The 24,184-nt window shown below is 37.7% G+C and overlaps 1 protein-coding gene across 1 annotated transcript; it reads left to right on the top strand.

The window, feature by feature from the left end:
* Positions 1 to 4,089: 4,089 nt before the first annotated feature.
* Positions 4,090 to 23,821, top strand: LOC136247963 (peroxidasin-like). The gene is made up of 8 exons (XM_066039782.1): positions 4,090 to 4,114; positions 4,161 to 4,427; positions 4,479 to 4,745; positions 4,806 to 5,066; positions 18,104 to 18,370; positions 18,422 to 18,688; positions 18,749 to 19,009; positions 23,649 to 23,821. Exons 1-8 carry the CDS (start codon positions 4,090 to 4,092, stop codon positions 23,819 to 23,821), a joined length of 1,788 nt encoding a protein of 595 aa, XP_065895854.1.
* The last annotated feature ends 363 nt before the right edge of the window (positions 23,822 to 24,184 follow it).

The following is a 24,184-nucleotide window of genomic DNA, read 5'->3' as shown; positions in this document are numbered from 1 at the left end:
TAGGTACCTTCTTCTAGCTGATCTGACTACAGGGTGACTTGTTTGTAACTGAATTCCCTACAGAATAACTTAAAATGTAATATAACTGATAGGGACCCGCCGATTATGCTGGCATAATTTTGAGCATAATAGGTACCTAAAAGCATTGAGCATAATGCCAGCATAATAGGTTAAATATTTGTACGATAGTATAAATTCTTGCTGGAATAATGACAATTGCAAAATAAGATCGATATACTCTAATAGAGCAATCAGTAACTCTAATAGAACAATCATCAAACTGACTGTTCTATTAGAGTATATCGATCTTTTCTCTTACATGCAGCAAGAATTTATTATTTGTGTTCCAGCCACTCATTTTTTTCTTTCTATACAGTGTTAAACTAATAGCAAAGCATATGAACTAAGGCATGAACATTGAGCATAATCGAGCATAATAGGTAAATATTGAGCATTAATTTAAGCATAATAGGTGAATTTTTGAGCAGTGCAGCATAGCATAATAGGTAAAATTATGAGCATAATCGGCGGGTCCCTAATAACTGAGTAAATTATAAATGTAGCTAAATGCTTTATTAGGGTGACTGTTCTATTAGAGTATCTCGATCTCGAATTTGCTGCACGTAGTTGCCTTTCGAATCATAACTCAGTGATTTGTAATCCAATTCTTCTGTACTATTGCAAGGACTTTCTATGATGATTATTCCAGCTACATACTGATTTTGAGCTCGTTGCTCTAAGCGGTTTGCCTGGTAAATACGAAAACTAATAGTATTTTTATTCATAAAAATCGATCGCGTAATTTTGACACAGGTTGGGTTTCGTGTCATATCTCCATGGTCTTTATCCCGATTCCTTTCAAACCACAAAAGGCATTCCTACGATGGTTGCTCCATCTACATATCAATTTTCAACCGCTTCCTCCAAGGGGTTTACCCTGTAGGCGTGACAGACCTTCGACCTTATTTTACGTAAATAATCGGTCATAACTCCGTGAATATTCATCGGATTCCTACTAAAGTTGGTACGGAGATCTGTCTTAATGAGCCCTTTAAGTGTGCCAAATTTCAGCCCAATCCGAGCACGCATTCGTGTTTTATTGCGAATATTGCGAAGTGTGCGAATTGAAGGGGAAGAAGAAAAAAACCAAGAAATTAAAACGAAATTTTGTTCGCTCGTATCTCGGAAATGGCTAGAGCGATTTTCTTCAAATATAGTATGTAGACACCCCTAACTGGGCGGCAAGTCTCCAGCAAATTTGGTTGCAATCGGATAAGGGATCACAGAGCTACATAGGTGTGAAAATTGCGTTTTCTTACTTCCTGTTAATATACTCACGGTGTGGCGCGCCGGCTTCTTGGGCCGCACGACACTATCGTGTGTCTTGATGTATATATATATATATATATATATATATAAGCCAGATGATTGATGGAAAAAGTACAGGACAACTTTTGTGAGGCTTTAAAGCATTTCTAATTTAAAAGTTGATTCTCTTGACTGCCATACAGTAAACAACCTAGCAGAGAGTTGACAATCTTTTTTGAGTGCTGCTGTTTTAAACTGTGTTTTGGCTCCCATTATTGAGTTAAACAAGTTTTGCTGTAATAGCGAGTTTGCCTCTGTGCCTAATTGTTTAGCATAAAAATAATTGACTGCATCTTTATTCAAATCAATCCTTAGGGTCTAGCATCTCCTTGCATTACCCAGCTTAATAGAAGTAGTATTAACCTATTTTTTCAAAAGGTGGTTGGTAGTGCAGGGCTTGTTCATGGTGCCTAGAACAGATTTTCCATCATCCACAAATTGATTTCATTCAGGCAATCCATCTCCATAAGTTGCACCATATATAACTCTATTATGTGTTGATTGCTGAACACTAATACTCCCATATCTTGAATGTGTGCTGGTAGCAGCATCCATAATTAACACAAGTGGATGGAAAAATTAGCAAATTTAAATTTAAGTAGGGACCACAGTAGAAAGAAAAAGCAATGAAACAAGGGAGGTTGCCTACACATGTAACCACATTAGTGCAAATTTATCCCTACTTTAGTCATGGTTATAGCTAAAGCTACCCTGAAACAACTAAAGTAGGGATAAATTTACACCAGTATGGTTACATGTATAAGCAACCCCCGTTATTTCATTTCCTTTTCTTTCTACTGTGGTCCCTACTCAAATTTAAAATTCCAATATTGCATATCGCATCAAAAGAAGGAATGGTCCAGCTATAAATTGCTGTCTGAAAAGTGAAGTATCTATTATGCTTCATTGTCAGCTATGTCCAGCCTGTTACACAGCATTATGAATCAAGATCTGTTTGAAAAGTGCCTCTGCAATTAAAATAGCTACTATGGAAAATATGGATGATTTCCGTTATGATGGGAAGCCATCTTGCACAACCTTGAATAGTGAATAAATCAAGCCAGTAGCCTTAGCCATTATTGAGTTACACTTGTCTGAAAGAATCAGTTAGTCAGTCAGTCACTTTAAAATTCTGTTTAATGTATTTATTTTAAAATTCCATAGCAACTTGTTGAAAGCATTTTGGGTGGATCTGAAGGCAATTTTAGGTTTATATAGTTTTACCTAACCAATACTGCCTACTCCTCATCAGGGAAAAGTAGAGTGGTTTTTGAGTGTTTTCATGGGCCATACCCAAACCTTTGTGGACCCTACTATACAGTGATCCACAACAACAAAAAACATGATGTTTATCGAATCAGAGTATCAATGTAACTGTTAAAATGTGACCGAATTTGACAAAACAAGGTTTCCACACACATCCAGTGTTATGACTTTGAAGGACGATAACTCGATGTAGGAGCATGCAATCACTGAGTAGTCAAGTTACAGTTTGTTAAAGTCAGAAAATTGGATGTGTGGAAGCCTTGTTTTGTTAAATTTGGTCGCAAATTTTGGCTGCAATGCATTTCAGGTAAAATGCAGCTCTAGTGTGTGGTCATGATTATACTGAAAAATACAAGCAATTTACTATAAACATGTTCTTACTACACACAAAATTGTTTTCATGTTCATTTATATGTTGAATGCATGTAGAGCTAAGAAGTGTATGTTTGTAAAGTTTCCTTGGTTCATAGCTTTTCAAAAACATTAAAAATGGTGGGTTTATCAATGTAATTTTTAATGGTACCCATCCTAAAATGAAAATGCATGAAGTAAAGTATCACCACACCAAATTTGGTACTTTTATCACAAAGTGAACGATCATATGACTTAACCGCCCCACTATTAGGTGCAGATCTATGTTTATAGATACACTGTATTTTAGACAGCCAGATGTAATATGTGACTGTCTCTGGGAAAACCGGTCTTATCGCCCATTTAAAAGTACCAAGAAACGTCGGTTTTAAATATTCAGCGTGTTGTAGCTGGACAATGGTGGTTGCTATGCATGCCAAATTTTCACACGTTTTGCAATAATTTCTTACCTTCCTAATCATCCAGTGAAGAAGTAGTCAACAGCTAAGTTTCCTCACTATTTTAGATAGTTTTAAACCGAGGTTGTCTGTATCAGACGAGCTCCAGAAGGGTGGGATGTGGGGGCCCTGGAAGGCGGACAAGATGGTGTTCAAAAATTGAAAAGAAATGTGCTGGGATGGATTAGGCCAAGTTATAGGCCATTCATGGTTCAGAACTGGCTAAAGTGAAAGGAAATTTATAGCACACGTCATTGTCCAACACCACGGAGCTGTACAGCCACACACTGCCATCACCCGGTTGGCCAGGGCTCCATCAAGACCCCAGACCACTTGTACGGCTCGCCACTATGCTCTTGAAAAACAGCCAGCAAAAGCAGACCACTTTACTCTGGTTGACTGTGGCAGTAAAACTTGATAGTCCATTGATTAAGCTTTGTGTTTGTGTGAAAAAATCAAACTTCCTGTCTTGGGCGATAAAAACGGTTTTCATAGATCCAGCCACATATAATATATGATAACTTTGACCAAAATAGGACATTTAAACTTTCAATCAACATTACTGTGATTATGAAACATTCCAACTGGGGAAAACCTACCATAACAAAGAACACCATAAATTGCTCCAATTACATTCATGCATGACATGAAACAGATTACCCAAAACACAAGTAAAACAATAACCTTGCAGTTTACCATCCATAAATGTTTATTTAGGTCCTCCAATAATCACCACTCAACCAACTGGTGGAGATGTACCCATAGGAACTAGTACCACTGTAGTGTGTAGAGCTAATGGTCTAGGCTCACTGGTGTACTCCTGGGAGAGAAATTATGGAGGTAGTTGGACTGCTGTTAGTGATGGTAACACAATGTCATACACTACTGATACCACACTGACTATTGGAGAGTACATGTACAGATGTAGAGTGAGCAATGAGGCTGGATCAGTTGAGTCTAATGCTACCATTGTGAATGTGTATGGTAGGTGTCAATAAGACAAGTAATATATTTAGTTCCATGATTTACTAACAGGACGTCCCACTATCACAACTCATCCTACCAACCAGTTGACAACTGATAGGATGACTGTTACTCTGACTTGTGAGGGAGATGGTAGAGGATCAATTAGATATCAATGGCAGACTAGTAGTATTAACGGAGGACCATGGAGAAATATTAGTAATTCTAATAGTCAGAGTTATACTGTGAGTAACTTACAAGAGTCAAAGCAGTACAGATGTATAGTGTCAAATGAAGTTGGTGGGATTACATCAAACTCTGCTATTGTTACTGTTTTAAGTGAGTATAATATTATAAAATGTTTTTCAGCATTCTCATTATTTTACATGTGAATGTTAGAAATCACCACTCACCCTCAGGACAGAGAGGTAGCACAAGGATCAACAGTCAGTTTAACATGTACATCATCAGTATCATCTGGTGTGACATTCTCATGGACTCATGCGGGTAGTGATGTTACAGGTCAATCAACATCAACTGGTAACACTAGTACATTAACTATTATTAATGCAATGAGAAGTGATGCTGGTAGCTATGTATGTACTGTACAGAGTGGATCTTTATCAGTGATGTCTGACAGGAGAACTGTGACTGTCTATGGTATGTGGGTGTATAAGTATTGCATAATATACATAATCCCAAAACTGAAGTATAAAGACATAAAATTGCAGTAATAGAATTTGCAAGTAAGTGTACACTATTATTCTCACATACATACAGTATAGATTGCATTTACCATATGTGACTAGATTTGTGAAAAGGTAACTTTTTCACACGCAAAATTTGACCCATTTTTTTTAACTTTGAAGCTTCATAACTTTTGATCATGACATATAATTACCTGAAAATTTCCATGAGTGTAGCTACAGTATCTGACTACATTGTGGTACTAAGAGTAAGTTAATCAGTTTAAGGAGTCAAGTGTTACACCACTTTGTTTGCTGGTATGTAGAATGTGTGGAAAATGTACCTTTTCGCAAATCTGGTCACATATTGTGTTGGTAGTTGAATGGCACTGCCACAGCAATAACTGCTCTCAATGTAAACTATCATTTGTAACAATGAAGATACTACCCACAATCGCACCATTTCTTGAATGATTTTAGCAGCCTCCTCACAGTTTTAGGGAAATCCCCACTTGGCAATGTAGCAATGTGGTCCCTACTTGCCATTGTGAAATTGTATAATTCCAAACTCAGAATTTCCATAGACAGCTACAGTGATATGTAGCTAGGGACATCATCTCATATTTTACTACTGAAACCCTACTTCTTTTTTAAATTAATGATAATGTTTGCATGAGCTTGTTAACTTTGTTAGTTAGAACAAAGTTATGGAATGTACACGTGATTGTGTATGCCGTGTTAGAGTATCTTGATCTCACCACTCAGCTATGCAGTAGATTGAGGTAGTAGGGAGCATTGCACAAAAACCTTGTTTACAATGTAGTTGACCATCGTTTTTGCATGTTTTGTTCATTTAAAAGCAAAGCTTAGCTGGCAACTAATGCCATATTGGCTGAGGAGAAATATTTTCAATGTTGCAATGTAAAATTTTCATGCTTTGCAAACATTCCTATATTATGTAATATGTGAAGGTTTAAATGTTTCAAAGGTCAAATTTTTACTGTTAAATTCCAAAACTTGGAAAAGGCAAAAAGTTTCCCCACAGAAGTACTTAACCTTTATGGTAAATTGCTAATACAGTCCATTCAATGCATAAAAAAATTTCAAGGCACTGCTTTAGTAAAGCTTCGATGCAGAGGTCATGGTTTTTCCTGGAGTAAAGAAGATGACTCTTTTTTATTTATGACAAAAAAAATGGTAAAGTGTAGAATAAACATTTGTTGAAACTGTAAAAGGCACATCCCACCTGTGAGTGTGCTTATTGCAGCATGAAATGGTGGCCATTCTATTTATTTGGCCTCTAGCCTTGTGAGTGTAGTCAGACAGTCAGGCAGGCTGGTAGAGGAAAATTCAAGAGTAATGAATTTTTAAAAATACTCAGATGCATAAAAGTATTTCACTGTTATTTTACATAAGCTTGCATCTGTAGTCCTTTAATTCTTAAACCTAGTTTAGTTTCATATAGTAATAAAAGAATGCGTCCCATCTTTAACATCAGCCTCTTTTATTAAGTAGGTAAAATAGGGGATACTATAGAAGAATAGTTAAGAAAAAGAAAAAGCATAAAAGCAATGGCGGATCCAGGATGGGGCATTCAGGGAAAATGCCCCCCTGTCACCTTGTGGAGGAGCTAGCCATATATAGCTACTGCTGATTAAAATACTAAGCTTTGTCAGGCCAAGATCAGTTTTGCTATAAAACTCATGAAAAGATGCACATTTCAGTAGCATTTATTGCAATTTCACCTGCAAACCAGTCAAACTATTTGTGAAATTGTTACCCAGCACCTTCGTGTGTACTAAGCGCCTCTAAAAACAATTATCATGTTGATGTTGTTCAAGGCATTCGAAGCCTGTTGAATAGCTTTTAAGACTTCACAACCATCTGCAAAGGCCAAAATGGCAAAATTCAACAGTGAGACACTATAAAGAGGTGATTATTTGCTGCTTCAAAAATGCAGCAACTAACAAGATAATCTGGCTCTCCCCAACTACCTACAACTTGTGCACCTCCCCTTGTCAGCTTCTGGATCCGCCCCTGAAAAGTACAGTTTTATAGTTGAGTTTTTAGTAATTAACTACTATACAGCTTTGATTAGCTATACATATGTAGCTCAGTATAAAATATGAGGGATCCCATTCTTAAAAAAAAAAATTACACTTGCTTTAGCTACATGAAAATAGCTACTATATTACCCTGTTTCACTGATTAGTTTAATTGAAACCCTAATATTGTAAAATTATACTTGTAAATGTACTATAGCTAATTCTGTGATTACTATACTCACAATATAGAGACCGATACTTATGCCAACATAATTATTATCTAATCAAAAACAGCTAAGCTGTAAAAAAAGGTGCAGCCCCAAAAAGGCCATGGTGAAAAAAGATGTGAAATTCAAGGTGGCGGCCAAGAAATGGCTGTAATGGTAGGTTAATGGTAACAATTTTAATAACGACAATTTAGGTGAATTTGGTCTTGGCACAAAATTCACCTGAATTGTCATTATTAAAATTTTTACCATTAACCTATCATCACAGCCATTTCTTGGCTGCCACCTTGAATTTCACATCTTTTTTCACCATGGCCTTTTTGGGGCCGCACCTTTTTTTACAGCTTAGCTGTTTTTGATTAGATTTCACTTCTTTTTGTGTTTTATATGGCCGGCTTTGGGGATTTTCTTTTCTTTACCACAGGAAGAAGAAAAGATGAGCAGATGTTAAATACTCTGATTTTATCAGTAAATGTACAAATTATATATATATATATATATATATATATACATATTATATTTATTACCGAACTCTCTACATGATGGTTTCTTCGCAGCTAAACTCTCTACAAGGTAACTTCTTCTAGCTGATGTCTCAACAGGGTCACTTGTTTGTCTCTACCTGATGGTTTCTTTGTAGCTGAACTCTCTACAAAGTAACTTCTTCTAGTTGATGTCTCTACAGGGTCAGGTGAACTCTCTACATGGTGGTTTCTTTGCAACTGAACTCTCTACAGGGTGGCTTCTTCTAGCTGATATTTCTACAGGATTTGTTTGTACTGTAGCTGAACTCTCTACATGATGGTTTCTTTGCAGCTGAACTCTCTACAAGGTAACTTCTTCTAGCTGATGTCTCTACAGGGTCAATAGTTTGTAGCTGAACTCTCTACATGGTGGTTTCTTTGTAACTGAACTCTCTACAAGGTGACTTTTTCTAGCCGATCTTTCTACAAGGTGATTTGTTTATAGTTGAACTCTCTACATGATGGTTTCTTTGCAGCTGAACTCTCTAAAAGGTAACTTCTTTAGCTGATCTCTGTACAGGGTGAATTGTTTGTAGCTGAGCTCTCTACAAGTGACCTCTTCTAGCTGATCTCTCTACAGAGTGATTTATTTGTAGTTGAACTCTCTACAGGTGATTTGTTTGTAGCTGAACTCTCTACATGGTGGTTTCTTTGTAACTGAACTCTCTACAAGGTGACTTCTTCTAGCTGATCTTTCTACAGGGTGATTGGTTTGTAGCTGAACACTCTACAAAGAACTTCTTCAAACTGATCTCTGTACAGGGTGAATTGTTTGTAGCTGAACTCTCTACAAGGTAACTTCTTCTAGCTGACCTCTATACAGAGTGACTTGTTTGTAGCTGAACTCTCTACATGATGGTTTCTTTGTAGCTGAATTCTCTAAAAGGTAACTTCTTCTAGCTGATCTTTCTACAGGGCGATTTGTTTGTATATAGCTGAATTCTCCACAAGGTAATTTGGTTGCAGCTGAACTCTCTACATGGTGGTTTCTTTGTAACTGAACTCTCTACAAGGTGACTTCTTCTAGCTGATCTTTCTACAGGGTGATTTGTTTGTAGCTGAACTCTCTACAAGGTAACTTCTTTTAGCTTATCTCTATACAGAGTGACTTGTTTGTAGCTTGAATTCTCAACAAGGTAATTTGGTTGCAGCTGAACTCTCTACATAGTGATTTCTTATAGCTGAGCTCTCTACAAGGTGACTTCTTCTTGCTGAACTCTCTACAGGGTGAATTGTTTGTAGCTGATCGCTCTACATAATAGTTTCTTTGTAGTTGAACTCTCTACAAGGTAACTTCTTCTAGCTGATCTTTCTACAGAGCAATTTGTTTGCAGCTGATTTCTCTACAGGATGTTTTGTTTGCAGCTTAACTCTCTACATGGTGGTTTCTTTGTAGCTGAACTCTCTACAAGGTGACTTCTTCTAGCCGAACTCTCTACAGGGAGATCTTTTTGTAGATGATCTCTCTACAGAGTGATTTGTTTGCAGCTGACATATCTACATGATGGTTTCTTTGTAGCTGAATGCTCTACAAGGTAACTTCTTCTAACTGATCTCTCTACAGGATGAACTGTTTGCAGCCGAACTCTCTGTAGGGTGATTTAAATGCTCTACAGGGTGATTTCTTTGCAGCTGAACTCTCTACGTGATGGTTTATTTGTAACTGAACTCTCTACAAGGTGACTTCTTCTAGCTGATCTCTCTACAGGGTGATTCGTTTCTAGGTGAACTCTCTACAGGGTGACTTGCCTGTAGCTGAATTGTCTATCAGATTAACTGGTTGTAGCTGAATTCCCTACAGAATAACTTGCAATGTAATATAATTCTTTGATGGAGTAAGTTATAAACGTAGCCGAATGCTCTATTAGGGTGACTGTTCTATTAGAGTATCTCGATCTCGCATTTGCAACACGTAGTTGGCTTTCGAATCATGACTCAGTGGTTTGTATTCCAATTCTCTGTACTACTGCAAGGACTTTCTATGATGATTATTCCAGCTACACACCGATTTTCAGCTCATTGCTCTAAGCGGTTTGCCTGGTAGGCGTGAAAACTAATAGTATTTTTATTCATAAAAATCGATTGCGTAATTGTGACACAGGTTGGGTTTTGTGTCATATCTCCATGGTCTTTATCTCGATTCTCTTCAAATCACAAAAAGACACTCCTACGATGGTTACTCCATCTACATAGCAATTTTCAACTCATTCCTTCAAGGGGTTTACCCTGTGGGCGTGACAGACCTTCGACCTTATTTTACGCGAATAATCGATCATAACTCGGTGAATGTCCATCGGATTCCTACCACCAAAGTTGGTACTGAGATCCGCTTTAATGAGCCCTTCAAGCGTGCCAAATTTCAGCCCGATTGGAGCACGCATTTGTGTTTTATGGCGGATTTTGCGAAGTGTGCGAAATGAAGAAGTAGAAGAAGAAAAAAACGAAGAAATTAAAACGACATTTTGTTCGCTCGTATCTCGGAAATGGCTAGACCGATTTTCTTCAAATGTGGTATGTCGACTCCCATAACTGGCCGGCACGTCTGTAGCAAATTTGGTTCCAATCGAATAAGTGATCACAGAGCTACATAGGTGTGAAAATTGCGTTTTCTTTCTTCCTGTTAATATACTCGCGGTGTGGCGCGGCGGCTTCTTGGGCCGCACGACACACTATCGTGTGTCTTGATAGTACAGCAGTTAAACCTCAAAAATAAAGAGGAACATTTACTTTGTGATAAAAGTATGGAATTTGGTGGAAATGTAGAGTAAGGCATTCTGAATCATTGCAGGATGGGTACCACCCAAATATAATTTAATTTAGTGGATTATTACACAATAAAAATAAACCATTAAATATCATTGATAGAGTAGTATCATTTCAAAAATGATAGATCAGTACACATATACATAATTTACAGCACATTAATGATGCTTGTCAGTTTAACCCTGACAGCAGGACTTACCCTGTTGTGAACAGGTTGCCACCATCAACAGATGGTGGTTGTTTTGGTAGATGTGCAGGGTTCCATGTATTCCCCTATTAATTCTCAAATAGGCCCCTTTTCTACAATAATAATTTAACATGATGTATACAGCATGTTTTACTACAAAGGCTTGGAGGTAGGAATGCTTGGAGATTCTAACGTTCTCTGAAACCACAAGAATTTCCACAAGCCACAAAGTTCCTAATAGAAACCCTGCACTGTCACACCCTGAGCTAGCCTCAAGATGGAAAAGAAAATGGAAAAAATGGGGGATTTACTAAGCTCCCTGCTGGGACTGTCTGTGGTGCATGCTTCACCTCCCAACTCCCCCATTATTAATTTTATTTATTTATTTATTTATTATTTTTGGGCAATACATTACCCCACCAAACAATCCCTTAGTGATTATCATCTTCTAAAAATACTAATATGAGATAGTTGGTAGAGGGGAGTGGTATGGGTGGGACAAAATTCGTTATGCCATGTAGCACCATGTGTTCTAACACCTCTCCACGTGCCTTTTTCTTGTAACACATGCACAATGTTATTTTCAAATTATTGCCAACCCTTCTCACGTGTGTGCCTGCCCAATCTTCCCCCTAGTCATGGTGGAGCTTTGGGTTAGTCACTATCATAATACACACACGCATGCTTGACTGCAACATTAACCTAGTTTAACTAGTTTAACTCCTTTAAAATTGTTTGCTACAATGGATGCAGTTTATGAAGTGATATATCATACCCCTATATGGGTACCTGGGGACAAGCATTGAATTTACTTAACAAGAAGTTACATTTCTTCCTGAATAGAATGGGGATGGAAACTGTCTGAAAATGGATTGCTTCCTATGTTTTGTTGCAGCTTCAAAAGGTCTTGCCATGTAAGGACTATGCAAATGCTTCTGAACCAACCTGTGCTGTTCAACCCTTTTTGCATGTGTTATATGTTGAGGTAATGCTTCTTTTGTGGGTAAAATATTTATAACTACAGTACATTGTTTGGCTTCAGATGTTTTAAACAATATATTACATCTTTGCAAGCATCTCATCATTCAGAGCACAATCACTATTAGGAGCACTATAAAGGTAAGCCAAATGTTAAATTTAACATTTCGAATACCCCATGCAGATTTTCTCCCACTAGCAAATGCTGATGTAGTGTCAAATGGGTGGAAGAAAAGCAAAGCATTTGCCTTTTCATAACCTATTTTGATAGTTATTTATGTAGAAATATATAACGGTAAATCTTTAAACTCCCATTCCTCTGTCAAACCCAAATCGTTTGCTGGGGCAATTACTAAACTAGAACATCAGTGTCCATATTTAGTGGAACATGTCTTGTAGCATGAGCAGCAGGAATTAACAGTGTAGTATCAGTCACTTCATGGTTCCAAGGTTCAATTTCTGCTATCAATTCAGTGTAAACTTTGATCCTTGAAAGAACTCTGTTAAGATGAGCTATTTAATTAATTACTTTGTGGTTAATGTCCACATTTTGTGTTTGGCATAGCAAAGATATTTCTTTTCTTTAGTATTATTGTTACTCAAAAGTAGACCAGTTATAGGTAATCGTGTTATTTAGCACACATCTTCTGGAAGCTCCTCCAGCCTTATGAACGTATTGTTTGAAGAATAAAGATCCAGTACAATGTCTAGCCTCTTAACATCTACAAACGTAATAACTGAACTCTCTATGGGTGGCTTGTTTCTAACTGATCTCTCTACAGTGTGACTTGTTTGTAGTTGAACTCTCTACAGGGTGATTTGTTTGTAGCTGAACTCTCTACAAGGTAACTTCTTCTAGCTGATCTTTCTACAGGGTAATTTGTTTGTAGCTGAATTCTCTACAGGGCGATTTATTTGCAGCTGAACTCTCTACATGGTAGTTTCTTTGTAGCTGAACTCTTTACAATGTAACTTCTTCTAGCTGAACTCTCTACAGGTTGACTTGTTTCTAGCTGATCTCTTTACAGGGTGATTCGTTTGTAGCTGAACTCTCTACAAGGTAACTTCTTCTAGCTAATCTTTCTACAGGTTAATTTGTTTGTAGCTGAATTCTCTACAGGGCAATTTGTTTGCAGCTGAACTCTCTACATGGTAGTTTCTTTGTAACTGAACTCTCTACAATGTAACTTCTAGCTGAACTCTCTACATGGTGACTTGTTTGTAGCTGAACTCTCTACAGGGTGATTTGTTTGTAGCTGAACTCTCTACAAGGTAACTTCTTCTAGCTGATCTTTCTACAGGGTGATTTGTTTGTAGCTGAATTCTCTACAGGGCGATTTGTTTGCAGCTGATCTCTCTACATGGTAGTTTCTTTGTAGCTGAACTCTCTACAATGTAACTCCTTCTAGCTAAACTCTCTACGGGTGGCTTGTTTGTAGCTGATCTCTCTACATGGTGACTTGTTTGTAGCTAAACTCTCTATAAGGTAACTTCTTCTAACTGATCTTTCTACAGGGTAATTTGTTTGTAGCTGAATTCTCTACAGGGCAATTTATTTGCAGCTGAACTCTCTACATTGTAGTTTCTTTGTAGCTGAACTCTCTACAATGTAACTTCTAGCTGAACTCTCTACATGGTGACTTGTTTTTAGCTGAACTCTCTACAGGGTGATTTGTTTGTAGCTGAACTCTCTGCAAGGTAACTTCTTCTAGCTGATCTTTCTACAGGGTGATTTATTTGTAGCTGAATTCTCTACAGGGCGATTTATTTGCAGCTGAACTCTCTACATGGTAGCTTCTTTGTAGCTGTACTCTCTACAATGTAACTCCTTCTAGCTAAACACTCTACGGGTGGCTTGTTTCTAGCTGATCTCTCTACATGGTGACTTGTTTCTAGCTGAACTCTCTACAAGGTAACTTCTTCTAGCTGATCTTTCTACAGGGTAATTTGTTTGTAGCTGAACTCTCTACATGGTAATTTCTTTGTAGCTGAACTCTCTACAGGGTGATTTGTTTGTAGCTGAACTCTCTACAAGGTAACTTCTTCTAGCTGATCTTTCTACAGGGTGATTTGTTTGTAGCTGAATTCTCTACAGGGCGATTTGTTTGCAGCTGAACTCTTTTACATGGTGGTTTCTTTGTAGCTGAACTCTCTACAAAGTGACTTCTTCTAGCTGATCTATCTACAGGATGACTTGTTTCTAACTGAACTCTCTACAGTGTGATCTGTTCATAGCGGAACTTTCTACTGGGTGATTTGTTTGCAGCTAAACTCTTTGCATGATTGTTTCTTTGTAACTGAACTTTCTACAAGGTAACTTCTTCTAGCTGGTCTCTCTACAGGATGACTTGTATCTAACTGAACTCTCTACAGTGTGATCTGTTCATAGCGGAACTTTTTACTGGGTGATTTGTTTGCAGCTAAACTCTTTGCATGATTGTTTCTTTGTAGCTGAACTCTCTACAAAGTAACTTCTTCTATAGCTGATTTCTCTACAGGGCAATTTGATTGTAGCTGAATTCTCTACAGGGTGATTTATTTGAGCTGAACTCTCTACATGATGGCTTCTTTGTAGCTGAACTCTCTATTAGGTACCTTCTTCTAGCTGATCTGACTACAGGGTGACTTGTTTGTAGCTGAATTCCCTACAGAATAACTTAAAATGTAATATAACTGAGTAAATTATAAATGTAGTTGAATGCTTTATTAGGGTGACTGTTCTATTAGAGTATCTCGATCTCGAATTTGCTGCACGTAGTTGCCTTTCGAATCATAACTCAGTGATTTGTAATCCAATTCTTCTGTACTATTGCAAGGACTTTCTATGATGATTATTCCAGCTACATACTGATTTTGAGCTCGTTGCTCTAAGCGGTTTGCCTGGTAAATACGAAAACTAATAGTATTTTTATTCATAAAAATCGATCGCGTAATTTTGACACAGGTTGGGTTTCGTGTCATATCTCCATGGTCTTTATCCCGATTCCTTTCAAACCACAAAAGGCATTCCTACGATGGTTGCTCCATCTACATATCAATTTTCAACCGCTTCCTCCAAGGGGTTTACCCTGTAGGCGTGACAGACCTTCGACCTTATTTTACGTAAATAATCGGTCATAACTCCGTGAATATTCATCGGATTCCTACTAAAGTTGGTACGGAGATCTGTCTTAATGAGCCCTTTAAGTGTGCCAAATTTCAGCCCAATCCGAGCACGCATTCGTGTTTTATTGCGAATATTGCGAAGTGTGCGAATTGAAGGGGAAGAAGAAAAAAACCAAGAAATTAAAACGAAATTTTGTTCGCTCGTATCTCGGAAATGGCTTGAGCGATTTTCTTCAAATTTGGTATGTAGACTCCCCTAAATGGGCAGCACGTCTCCAGCAAATTTGGTTCCAATCGGATAAGTGATCACAGAGCTACATAGGTGTGAAAATTGCGTTTTCTTTCTTCCTGTTAATATACTCACGGTGTGGCGCGCCGGCTTCTTGGGTCGCACGACACACTATCGTGTGTCTTGATGTATATATATATATATATTTAAGCCAGATGATTGATGGAAAAAGTACAGGACAACTTTTGTGAGGCTTTAAAGCATTTCTAATTTAAAAGTTGATTCTCTTGACTGCCATACAGTAAACAATCTAGCAGAGAGTTGACAATCTTTTTTGAGTGCTGCTGTTTTAAACTGTGTTTTGGCTCCGATTATTGAGTTAAACAAGTTTGCTGTAATAGCGAGTTTGCCTCTGTGCCTAATTGTTTAGCATAAAAATAATTGACTGCATCTTTATTCAAATCAATCCTTAGGGTCTAGCATCTCCTTGCATTACCCAGCTTAATAGAAGTAGTATTAACCTATTTTTCAAAAGGTGGTTGGTAGTGCAGGGCTTGTTCATGGTGCCTAGAACAGATTTTCCATCATCCACAAATTGATTTCATTCAGGCAATCCATCTCCATAAGTTGCACTATATATAACTCTATTATGTGTTGATTGCTGAACACTAATACTCCCATATCTTGAATGTGTGCTGGTAGCAGCATCCATAATTAACACAAGTGGATGGAACAATTAGCAATTTTAAATTTAAGTAGGAACCACAGTAGAAAGAAAAAGCAATGAAACAAGGGAGGTTGCCTACACATGTAACCACATTAGTGCAAATTTATCCCTACTTTAGTCATGGTTATAGCTAAAGCTACCCTGAAACAACTAAAGTAGGGATAAATTTACACCAGTATGGTTACATGTATAAGCAACCCCCGTTGTTTCATTTCCTTTTTTTTCTACTGTGGTCCCTACTCAAATTTAAAATTCCAATATTGCATATCGCATCAAAAGAAGGAATGGTCCAGCTATAAATTGCTGTCTGAAAAGTGAGGTATCTATTATGCTTCATTGTCAGCTATGTCCAGCCTGTTACACAGCATTATGAATCAAGATCTGTTTGAAAAGTGCCTCTGCAATTAAAATAGCTACTATGGAAAATATGGATGATTTCCGTTATGATGGGAAGCCATCTTGCACAACCTTGAATAGTGAATAAATCAAGCCAGTAGCCTTAGCCATTATTGAGTTACACTTGTCTGAAGGCATCAGTTAGTCAGTCAGTCACTTTAAAATTCTGTTTAATGTATTTATTTTAAAATTCCATAGAAACTTTTTGAAAGCATTTTGGGTTGATCTGAAGGCTATTTTAGGTTTATATAGTTTTACCTAACCAATACTGCCTACTCCTCATCAGGGAAAAGTAGAGTGGTTTTTGAGTGATGTTTTCCATGGGCCATACCCAAACCTTTGTGGACCCTACTATACAGTGATCCACAACAACAAAAAACATGATGTTAATCGAATCAGAGTATCAATGTAACTGTTAAAATGTGACCGAATTTGACAAAACAAGGTTTCCACACACATCCAGTGTTATGACTTTGAAGGACGATAAATCGATGTAGGAGCATGCAATCACTGAGTAGTCTAGTTACAGTTTGTTAAAGTCAGAAAATTGGATGTGTGGAAGCATTGTTTTGTTAAATTTGGTCGCAAATTTTGGCTGCAATGCATTTCAGGTAAAATGCAGCTCTAGTGTGTGGTCATGATTATACTGAAAAATACAAGCAATTTACTATAAACATGTTCTTACTACACACAAAATTGTTTTCATGTTCATTTATATGTTGAATGCATGTAGAGCTAAGAAGTGTATGTTTGTAAAGTTTCCTTGGTTCAAAGCTTTTCAAAAACATTAATAATGGTGGGTTTACCATTGTAATTTTTAATGGTACCCATCCTAAAATGAAAATGCATGAAGTAAAGTATCACCACACCAAATTTGGTACTTTTATCACAAAGTGAACGATCATATGACTTAACCGCCCCACTATTAGGCGCAGATCTATGTTTATAGATACACTGTATTTTAGACAGCCAGATGTAATATGTGACTGTCTCTGGGAAAACCGGTCTTATCGCCCACTTAAAAGTACCAAGAAACGTCGGTTTTAAATATTAACGTGTTGTAGCTGGACAATGGTGGTTGCTATGCATACCAAATTTTCACACATTTTGCAATAATTTCTTACCTTCCTAATCATCCAGTGAAGAAGTAGTCAACAGCTAAGTTTCCTCACCATTTTAGATAGTTTTTAAACCGAGGTTGTCTGTATCAGACGAGCTCCAGAAGGGTGGGATGTGGGGGCCCTAGAAGGCGGACAAGATGGTGTTCAAAAATTGAAAAGAAATGTGCTGGGATGGATTAGGCCAAGTTATAGGCCATTCATGGTTCAGAACTGGCTAAAGTGAAAGGAAATTTATAGCACAGGTCATTGTCCAACACCACGGAGCTGTACAGCCACACACTGCCATCACCCGGTTGGCCAGGGCTCCATCAAGACCCCAGACCACTTGTACGGCTCGCCACTATGCTCTTGAAAAGCAGCCAGCAAAAGCAGACCACTTTACTCTGGTCGACTGTGGCAGTGAAACTTGATAGTCCATTGATTAAGCTTTGTGTTTGTGTGAAAAAAATCAAACTTCCTGTCTTGGGCGATAAGAACGGTTTTTGTAGATCCAGTCACATATAATATATGATAACTTTGACCAAATAGGACATTTAAACTTTCAATCAACATTACTGTGATTATGAAACATTCCAACTGGGGAAAACCTACCATAACAAAGAACACCATAAATTGCTCCAATTACATTCATGCATGACATGAAACAGATTACCCAAAACACAAGTAAAACAATAACCTTGCAGTTTACCATCCATAAATGTTTATTTAGGTCCTCCAATAATCACCACTCAACCAACTGGTGGAGATGTACCCATAGGAACTAGTACCACTGTAGTGTGTAGAGCTAATGGTCTAGGCTCACTGGTGTACTCCTGGGAGAGAAATTATGGAGGTAGTTGGACTGCTGTTAGTGATGGTAACACAATGTCATACACTACTGATACCACACTGACTATTGGAGAGTACATGTACAGATGTAGAGTGAGCAATGAGGCTGGATCAGTTGAGTCTAATGCTACCATTGTGAATGTGTATGGTAGGTGTCAATAAGACAAGTAATACATTTAGTTCCATGATTTACTAACAGGACGTCCCACTATCACAACTCATCCCACCAACCAGTTGACAACTGATAGGATGACTGTTACTCTGACTTGTGAGGGAGATGGTAGAGGATCAATTAGATATCAATGGCAGACTAGTAGTATTAACGGAGGACCATGGAGAAATATTAGTAATTCTAATAGTCAGAGTTATACTGTGAGTAACTTACAAGAGTCAAAGCAGTACAGATGTATAGTGTCAAATGAAGTTGGTGGGATTACATCAAACTCTGCTATTGTTACTGTTTTAAGTGAGTATAATATTATAAAATGTTTTTCAGCATTCTCATTATTTTACATGTGAATGTTAGAAATCACCACTCACCCTCAGGACAGAGAGGTAGCACAAGGATCAACAGTCAGTTTAACATGTACATCATCAGTATCATCTGGTGTGACATTCTCATGGACTCATGCGGGTAGTGATGTTACAGGTCAATCAACATCAACTGGTAACACTAGTACATTAACTATTATTAATGCAATGAGAAGTGATGCTGGTAGCTATGTATGTACTGTACAGAGTGGATCTTTATCAGTGATGTCTGACAGGAGAACTGTGACTGTCTATGGTATGTGGGTGTATAAGTATTGCATAATATACACAATCCCAAAACTGCAGTATAAAGACAGTGACGGTATTTAGAATTTGCAAGTGAGCGTACACTATTATTCTCACATACATACAGTATAGATTGCATTTACCATATGTGACCGGATTTGCGAAAAGGTACCTTTTTCACACATTTGACATACCAGCAAACAAAATGATGTAACACTTGACTCCTTATACTGATTAACTTGCTCTTAGTCTCACAATGTAGCCAGATACTGTAGCTACATGCATTGAAAATTTCAAGCAATTATATGGTATGTTCAAAAAGTTATGAAGCATTTTAGTACAAAAAATAGGCCAAATTTTGTGTGTGAAAAAGGTACCTTTTCGCAAATCCGGTCACATATTGTGTTGGTAGTTGAATGGCACTGCCACAGCAATAACTGCTCACAATGTAAACTATCATTTGTAGCAATGGAGATACTACTCACAATCGCACCATTTCTTGAATAATTTTAGCAGCCTCCTCACAGTTTTAGGGAAATCCCTACTTGGCAATGTAGCAATGTGGTCCCTACTTGCCACTGTGAAATTGTATAATTCCAAACTCAGAATTTCCATAGATTGCTACAGTGATATGTAGCTAGGGACATCATCTCATATTTTACTACTGAAACCCTACTTCTTTTTTAAATTAATGATAATGTTTGTATGAGCTTGCTAATTTTCTTAGTTAGAACAAAGTTATGGAATACACGAGTGAATGTGACTGCTGTGTTAGAGTATCTTGATCTCACCACTCAGCTATGCAGTAGATTGAGGTAGTAGGCAGCACTGCACAAAAATCTTGTTTACAATGTAGTTGACCATCGTTGTTGCATGTTTTGTTCATTTAAAAGCAAAGCTTAGCTGGCAACTAATGCCATATTGGCTGAAGAGAAATATTTTCAATGTTGCAATGTAAAATTTTCATGCTTTGCAAACATTCCTATATTATGTAATATGTGAAGGTTTAAATGTTTCAAAGGTCAAATTTTTACTGTTAAATTCCAAAACTTGGAAAAGGCAAAAAGTTTCCCCACAGAAGTACTTAACCTTTATGGTAAATTGCTAATACAGTCCATTCAATGCATAAAAAAATTTCAAGGCACTGCTTTAGTAAAGCGTCGATGCAGAGGTCATGGTTTTCCTGGAGTAAAGAAGATGACTCTTTTTTATTTATGACAAAAAAAAATGGTAAAGTGTAGAATAAACATTTGTTGAAACTGCAAAAGGCACATCCCACCTGTGAGTTTGCTTATTGCAGCATGAAATGGTGGCCATTCTGTTTTATTTGGCCTCTAGCCTTGTGAGTGTAGTCAGACAGTCAGGCAGGCTGGTAGAGGAAAATTCAAGAGTAATGAATTTTAAAAAATACTCAGATGCATAAAAGTATTTCACTGCTATTTTACATAAGCTTGCATCTGTAGTCCTTTAATTCTTAAACCTAGTTTAGTTTCATATAGTAATAAAAGAATGCGTCCCATCTTTAACATCAGCCTTTTCTTTAGTATGTAGGTAAAATAGGGGATACTTAGAAGAATAGTTAAGAAAAAGAAAAAGCATAAAAGCAATGGCGGATCCAGGATGGGGCATTCAGGGAAAATGCCCCCCTGTCACCTTGTGGAGGAGCTAGCCATATATAGCTACTGCTGATTAAAATACTAAGCTTTGTCAGGCCAAGATCAGTTTTGCTATAAAACTCATGAAAAGATGCACATTTCAGTAGCATTTATTGCAATTTCACCTGCAAACCAGTCAAACTATTTGTGAAATTGTTACCCAGCACCTTCGTGTGTACTAAGCGCCTCTAAAAACAATTATCATGTTGATGTTGTTCAAGGCATTCGAAGCCTGTTGAATACCTTTTAAGACTTCACAACCATCTGCAAAGACCAAAATGGCAAATTTCAACAGTGAGACACTATAAAGAGGTGATTATTTGCTGCTTCAAAAATGCAGCAACTAACAAGATAATCTGGCTCTCCCCAACTACCTACAACTTGTGCCCCTCCCCTTGTCAGCTTCTGGATCCGCCCCTGAAAAGTACAGTTTTATAGTTGAGTTTTTAGTAATTAACTACTATACAGCTTTGATTAGCTATACATATGTAGCTCAGTATAAAATATGAGGGATCCCATTCTTAAAAAAAAAATTTAAACTTGCTTTAGCTACATGAAAATAGCTACTATATTACCCTGTTTCACTGATTAGTTTAATTGAAACCCTAATATTGTAAAATTATACTTGCAAATGTACTATAGCTAATTCTGTGATTATTATACTCACAATATAGAGACCGATACTTATGCCAGCATAATTATTATCTAATCAAAAACAGCTAAGCTGTAAAAAAAGGTGCAGCCCCAAAAAGGCCATGGTGAAAAAAGATGTGAAATTCAAGGTGGCGGCCAAGAAATGGCTGTGATGGTAGGTTAATGGTAACAATTTTAATAACGACAATTTAGGTGAATTTGGTCTTGGCACAAAATTCAAATGAATTGTCGTTATTAAAATTTTTACCATTAACCTATCATCACAGCCATTTCTTGGCTGCCACCTTGGATTTCACATCTTTTTTCACCATGGCCTTTTTGGGGCCGCACCTTTTTTACAGCTTAGCTGTTTTTGATTAGATTTCACTTCTTTTTGTGTTTTTATACCCCAAAGCCGGCCATAGGTCGGCTTTGGGGATTTTCTTTTCTTTACCACAGGAAGAAGAAAAGATGAGCAGATGTTAAATACTTTAAATATTTCTGATTTTATCAGTAAATGTACAAATTATATATATATATACATATTATATTAATTACAGAACTCTCTACATGATGGTTTCTTCGCAGCTAAACTCTCTACAAGGTAACTTCTTCTAGCTGATGTCCCAACAGGGTCACTTGTTTGTCTCTACCTGATGGTTTCTTTGTAGCTGAACTCTCTACAAAGTAACTTCTTCTAGTTGATGTCTCTACAGGGTCAGGTGAACTCTCTACATGGTGGTTTCTTTGCAACTGAACTCTCTACAGGGTGACTTCTTCTAGCTGATATTTCTACAGGATTTGTTTGTACTGTAGCTGAACTCTCTACATGATGGTTTCTTTGCAGCTGAACTCTCTACAAGGTAACTTCTTCTAGCTGATCTTTCTACAGAGCAATTTGTTTGCAGCTGATTTCTCTACAGGATGTTTTGTTTGCAGCTGAACTCTCTACGTGGTGGTTTCTTTGTAGCTGAACTTTCTACAAGGTGACTTTTTCTAGCCGAACTCTCTACAGGGAGATCTTTTTGTAGGTGATCTCTCTACAGAGTGATTTGTATGCAGCTGACATATCTACATGATGGTTTCTTTGTAGCTGAATGCTCTACAAGGTAACTTCTTCTAGCTGATCTCTCTACAGGGTGAACTGTTTGCAGCCGAACTCTCTGCAGGGTGATTTAAACGCTCTACAGGGTGATTTCTTTGCAGCTGAACTCTCTACGTGATGGTTTATTTGTAACTGAACTCTCTACAAGGTGACTTCTTCTAGCTGATCTCTCTACAGGGTGATTCGTTTCTAGGTGAACTCTCTACAGGGTGACTTGCCTGTAGCTGAATTGTCTATCAGATTAACTGGTTGTAGCTGAATTCCCTACAGAATAACTTGCAATGTAATATAATTCTTTGATGGAGTAAGTTATAAACGTAGCCGAATGCTCTATTAGGGTGACTGTTCTATTAGAGTATCTCGATCTCGCATTTGCAACACGTAGTTGGCTTTCGAATCATGACTCAGTGGTTTGTATTCCGATTCTTCTGTACTACTGCACGGACTTTCTATGATGATTATTCCAGCTACACACCGATTTTCAGCTCATTGCTCCAAGCGGTTTGCCTTTTAGGCGTGAAAACTAATAGTTTTTTTATTCAAAAAAATCGATTGCGTAATTGTGACACAGGTTGGGTTTTGTGTCATATCTCCATGGTCTTTATCTCGATTCTCTTCAAATCACAAAAAGACACTCCTACGATGGTTACTCCATCTACATAGCAATTTTCAACTCATTCCTTCAAGGGGTTTACTCTGTGGGCGTGACAGACCTTCGACCTTATTTTACGCGAATAATCGATCATAACTCGGTGAATGTCCATCGGATTCCTACAACCAAAGTTGGTACTGAGATCCGCCTTAATGAGCCCTTCAAGCGTGCCAAATTTCAGCCCGATTGGAGCACGCATTTGTGTTTTATGGCGGATTTTGCGAAGTGTGCGAAATGAAGAAGTAGAAGAAGAAAAACGAAGAAATTAAAACGACATTTTGTTCGCTCGTATCTCGGAAATGGCTAGACCGATTTTCTTCAAATGTGGTATGTCGACTCCCATAACTGGCCGGCACGTCTGTAGCAAATTTGGTTCCAATCGAATAATTGATCACAGAGCTACATAGGTGTGAAAATTGCGTTTTCTTTCTTCCTGTTAATATACTCGCGGTGTGGCGCGCCGGCTTCTTGGGCTGCACGACACGCTATCGTGTGTCTTGATAGTACAGCAGTTAAACCTCAATAATAAAGAGGAACATTTACTTTGTGATAAAAGTATGGAATTTGGTGGAAATGTAGAGTAGGGCATTCTGAATCATTGCAGGATCGGTATCGTATGCTATCAATTATCGGATTGACTCAATAAACGGAAACGGGTATTTCAAATATCGGATGGGTGTTTTACTAGAGAAAACAACATTATTCCGTGTATTATTACCTGGCAACCACATGGCTGACATTAACCCGCTCGGCATTGGGTTGTTTAACTACCGCTGATAATTGTGGTAAGGTTTGTTAAGGCCCCTATTTGGTGATTATTAGTTTCTCATCCACCGCCCGCATCCTTCTTAAGCTACCGCATGGTAAGCCATTATTTATTCTGCGCATGCTCAGAAGAACACGTGATACCAAACTGTTATAATTTTTGTTGATGAACGCTACAATTCGCCATATATCACCAGGAGAACTGTTGTTTTCCTTAGCAAATTGTTGCAGTGCCAGTTGCAATCGTGCTCTATCGACTTTATCAAAGCAGGCTTTCAGTTGACTGTAGAAAAACAGTTGGCGATCACGAAAAGTAGAATCAGCTGGTGAAGGAAATGTTTGTAGTAAGAAAAAAAGACAATTTGGACAAGGTCT

Source organism: Dysidea avara, chromosome 2, assembly GCF_963678975.1.
Source record: "Dysidea avara chromosome 2, odDysAvar1.4, whole genome shotgun sequence".
Classification (NCBI taxonomy): Eukaryota; Metazoa; Porifera; class Demospongiae; order Dictyoceratida; family Dysideidae; genus Dysidea; species Dysidea avara.
Note: the sequence above shows the minus strand (reverse complement) of the source record. Positions and strands in the feature narration are given on the sequence as shown.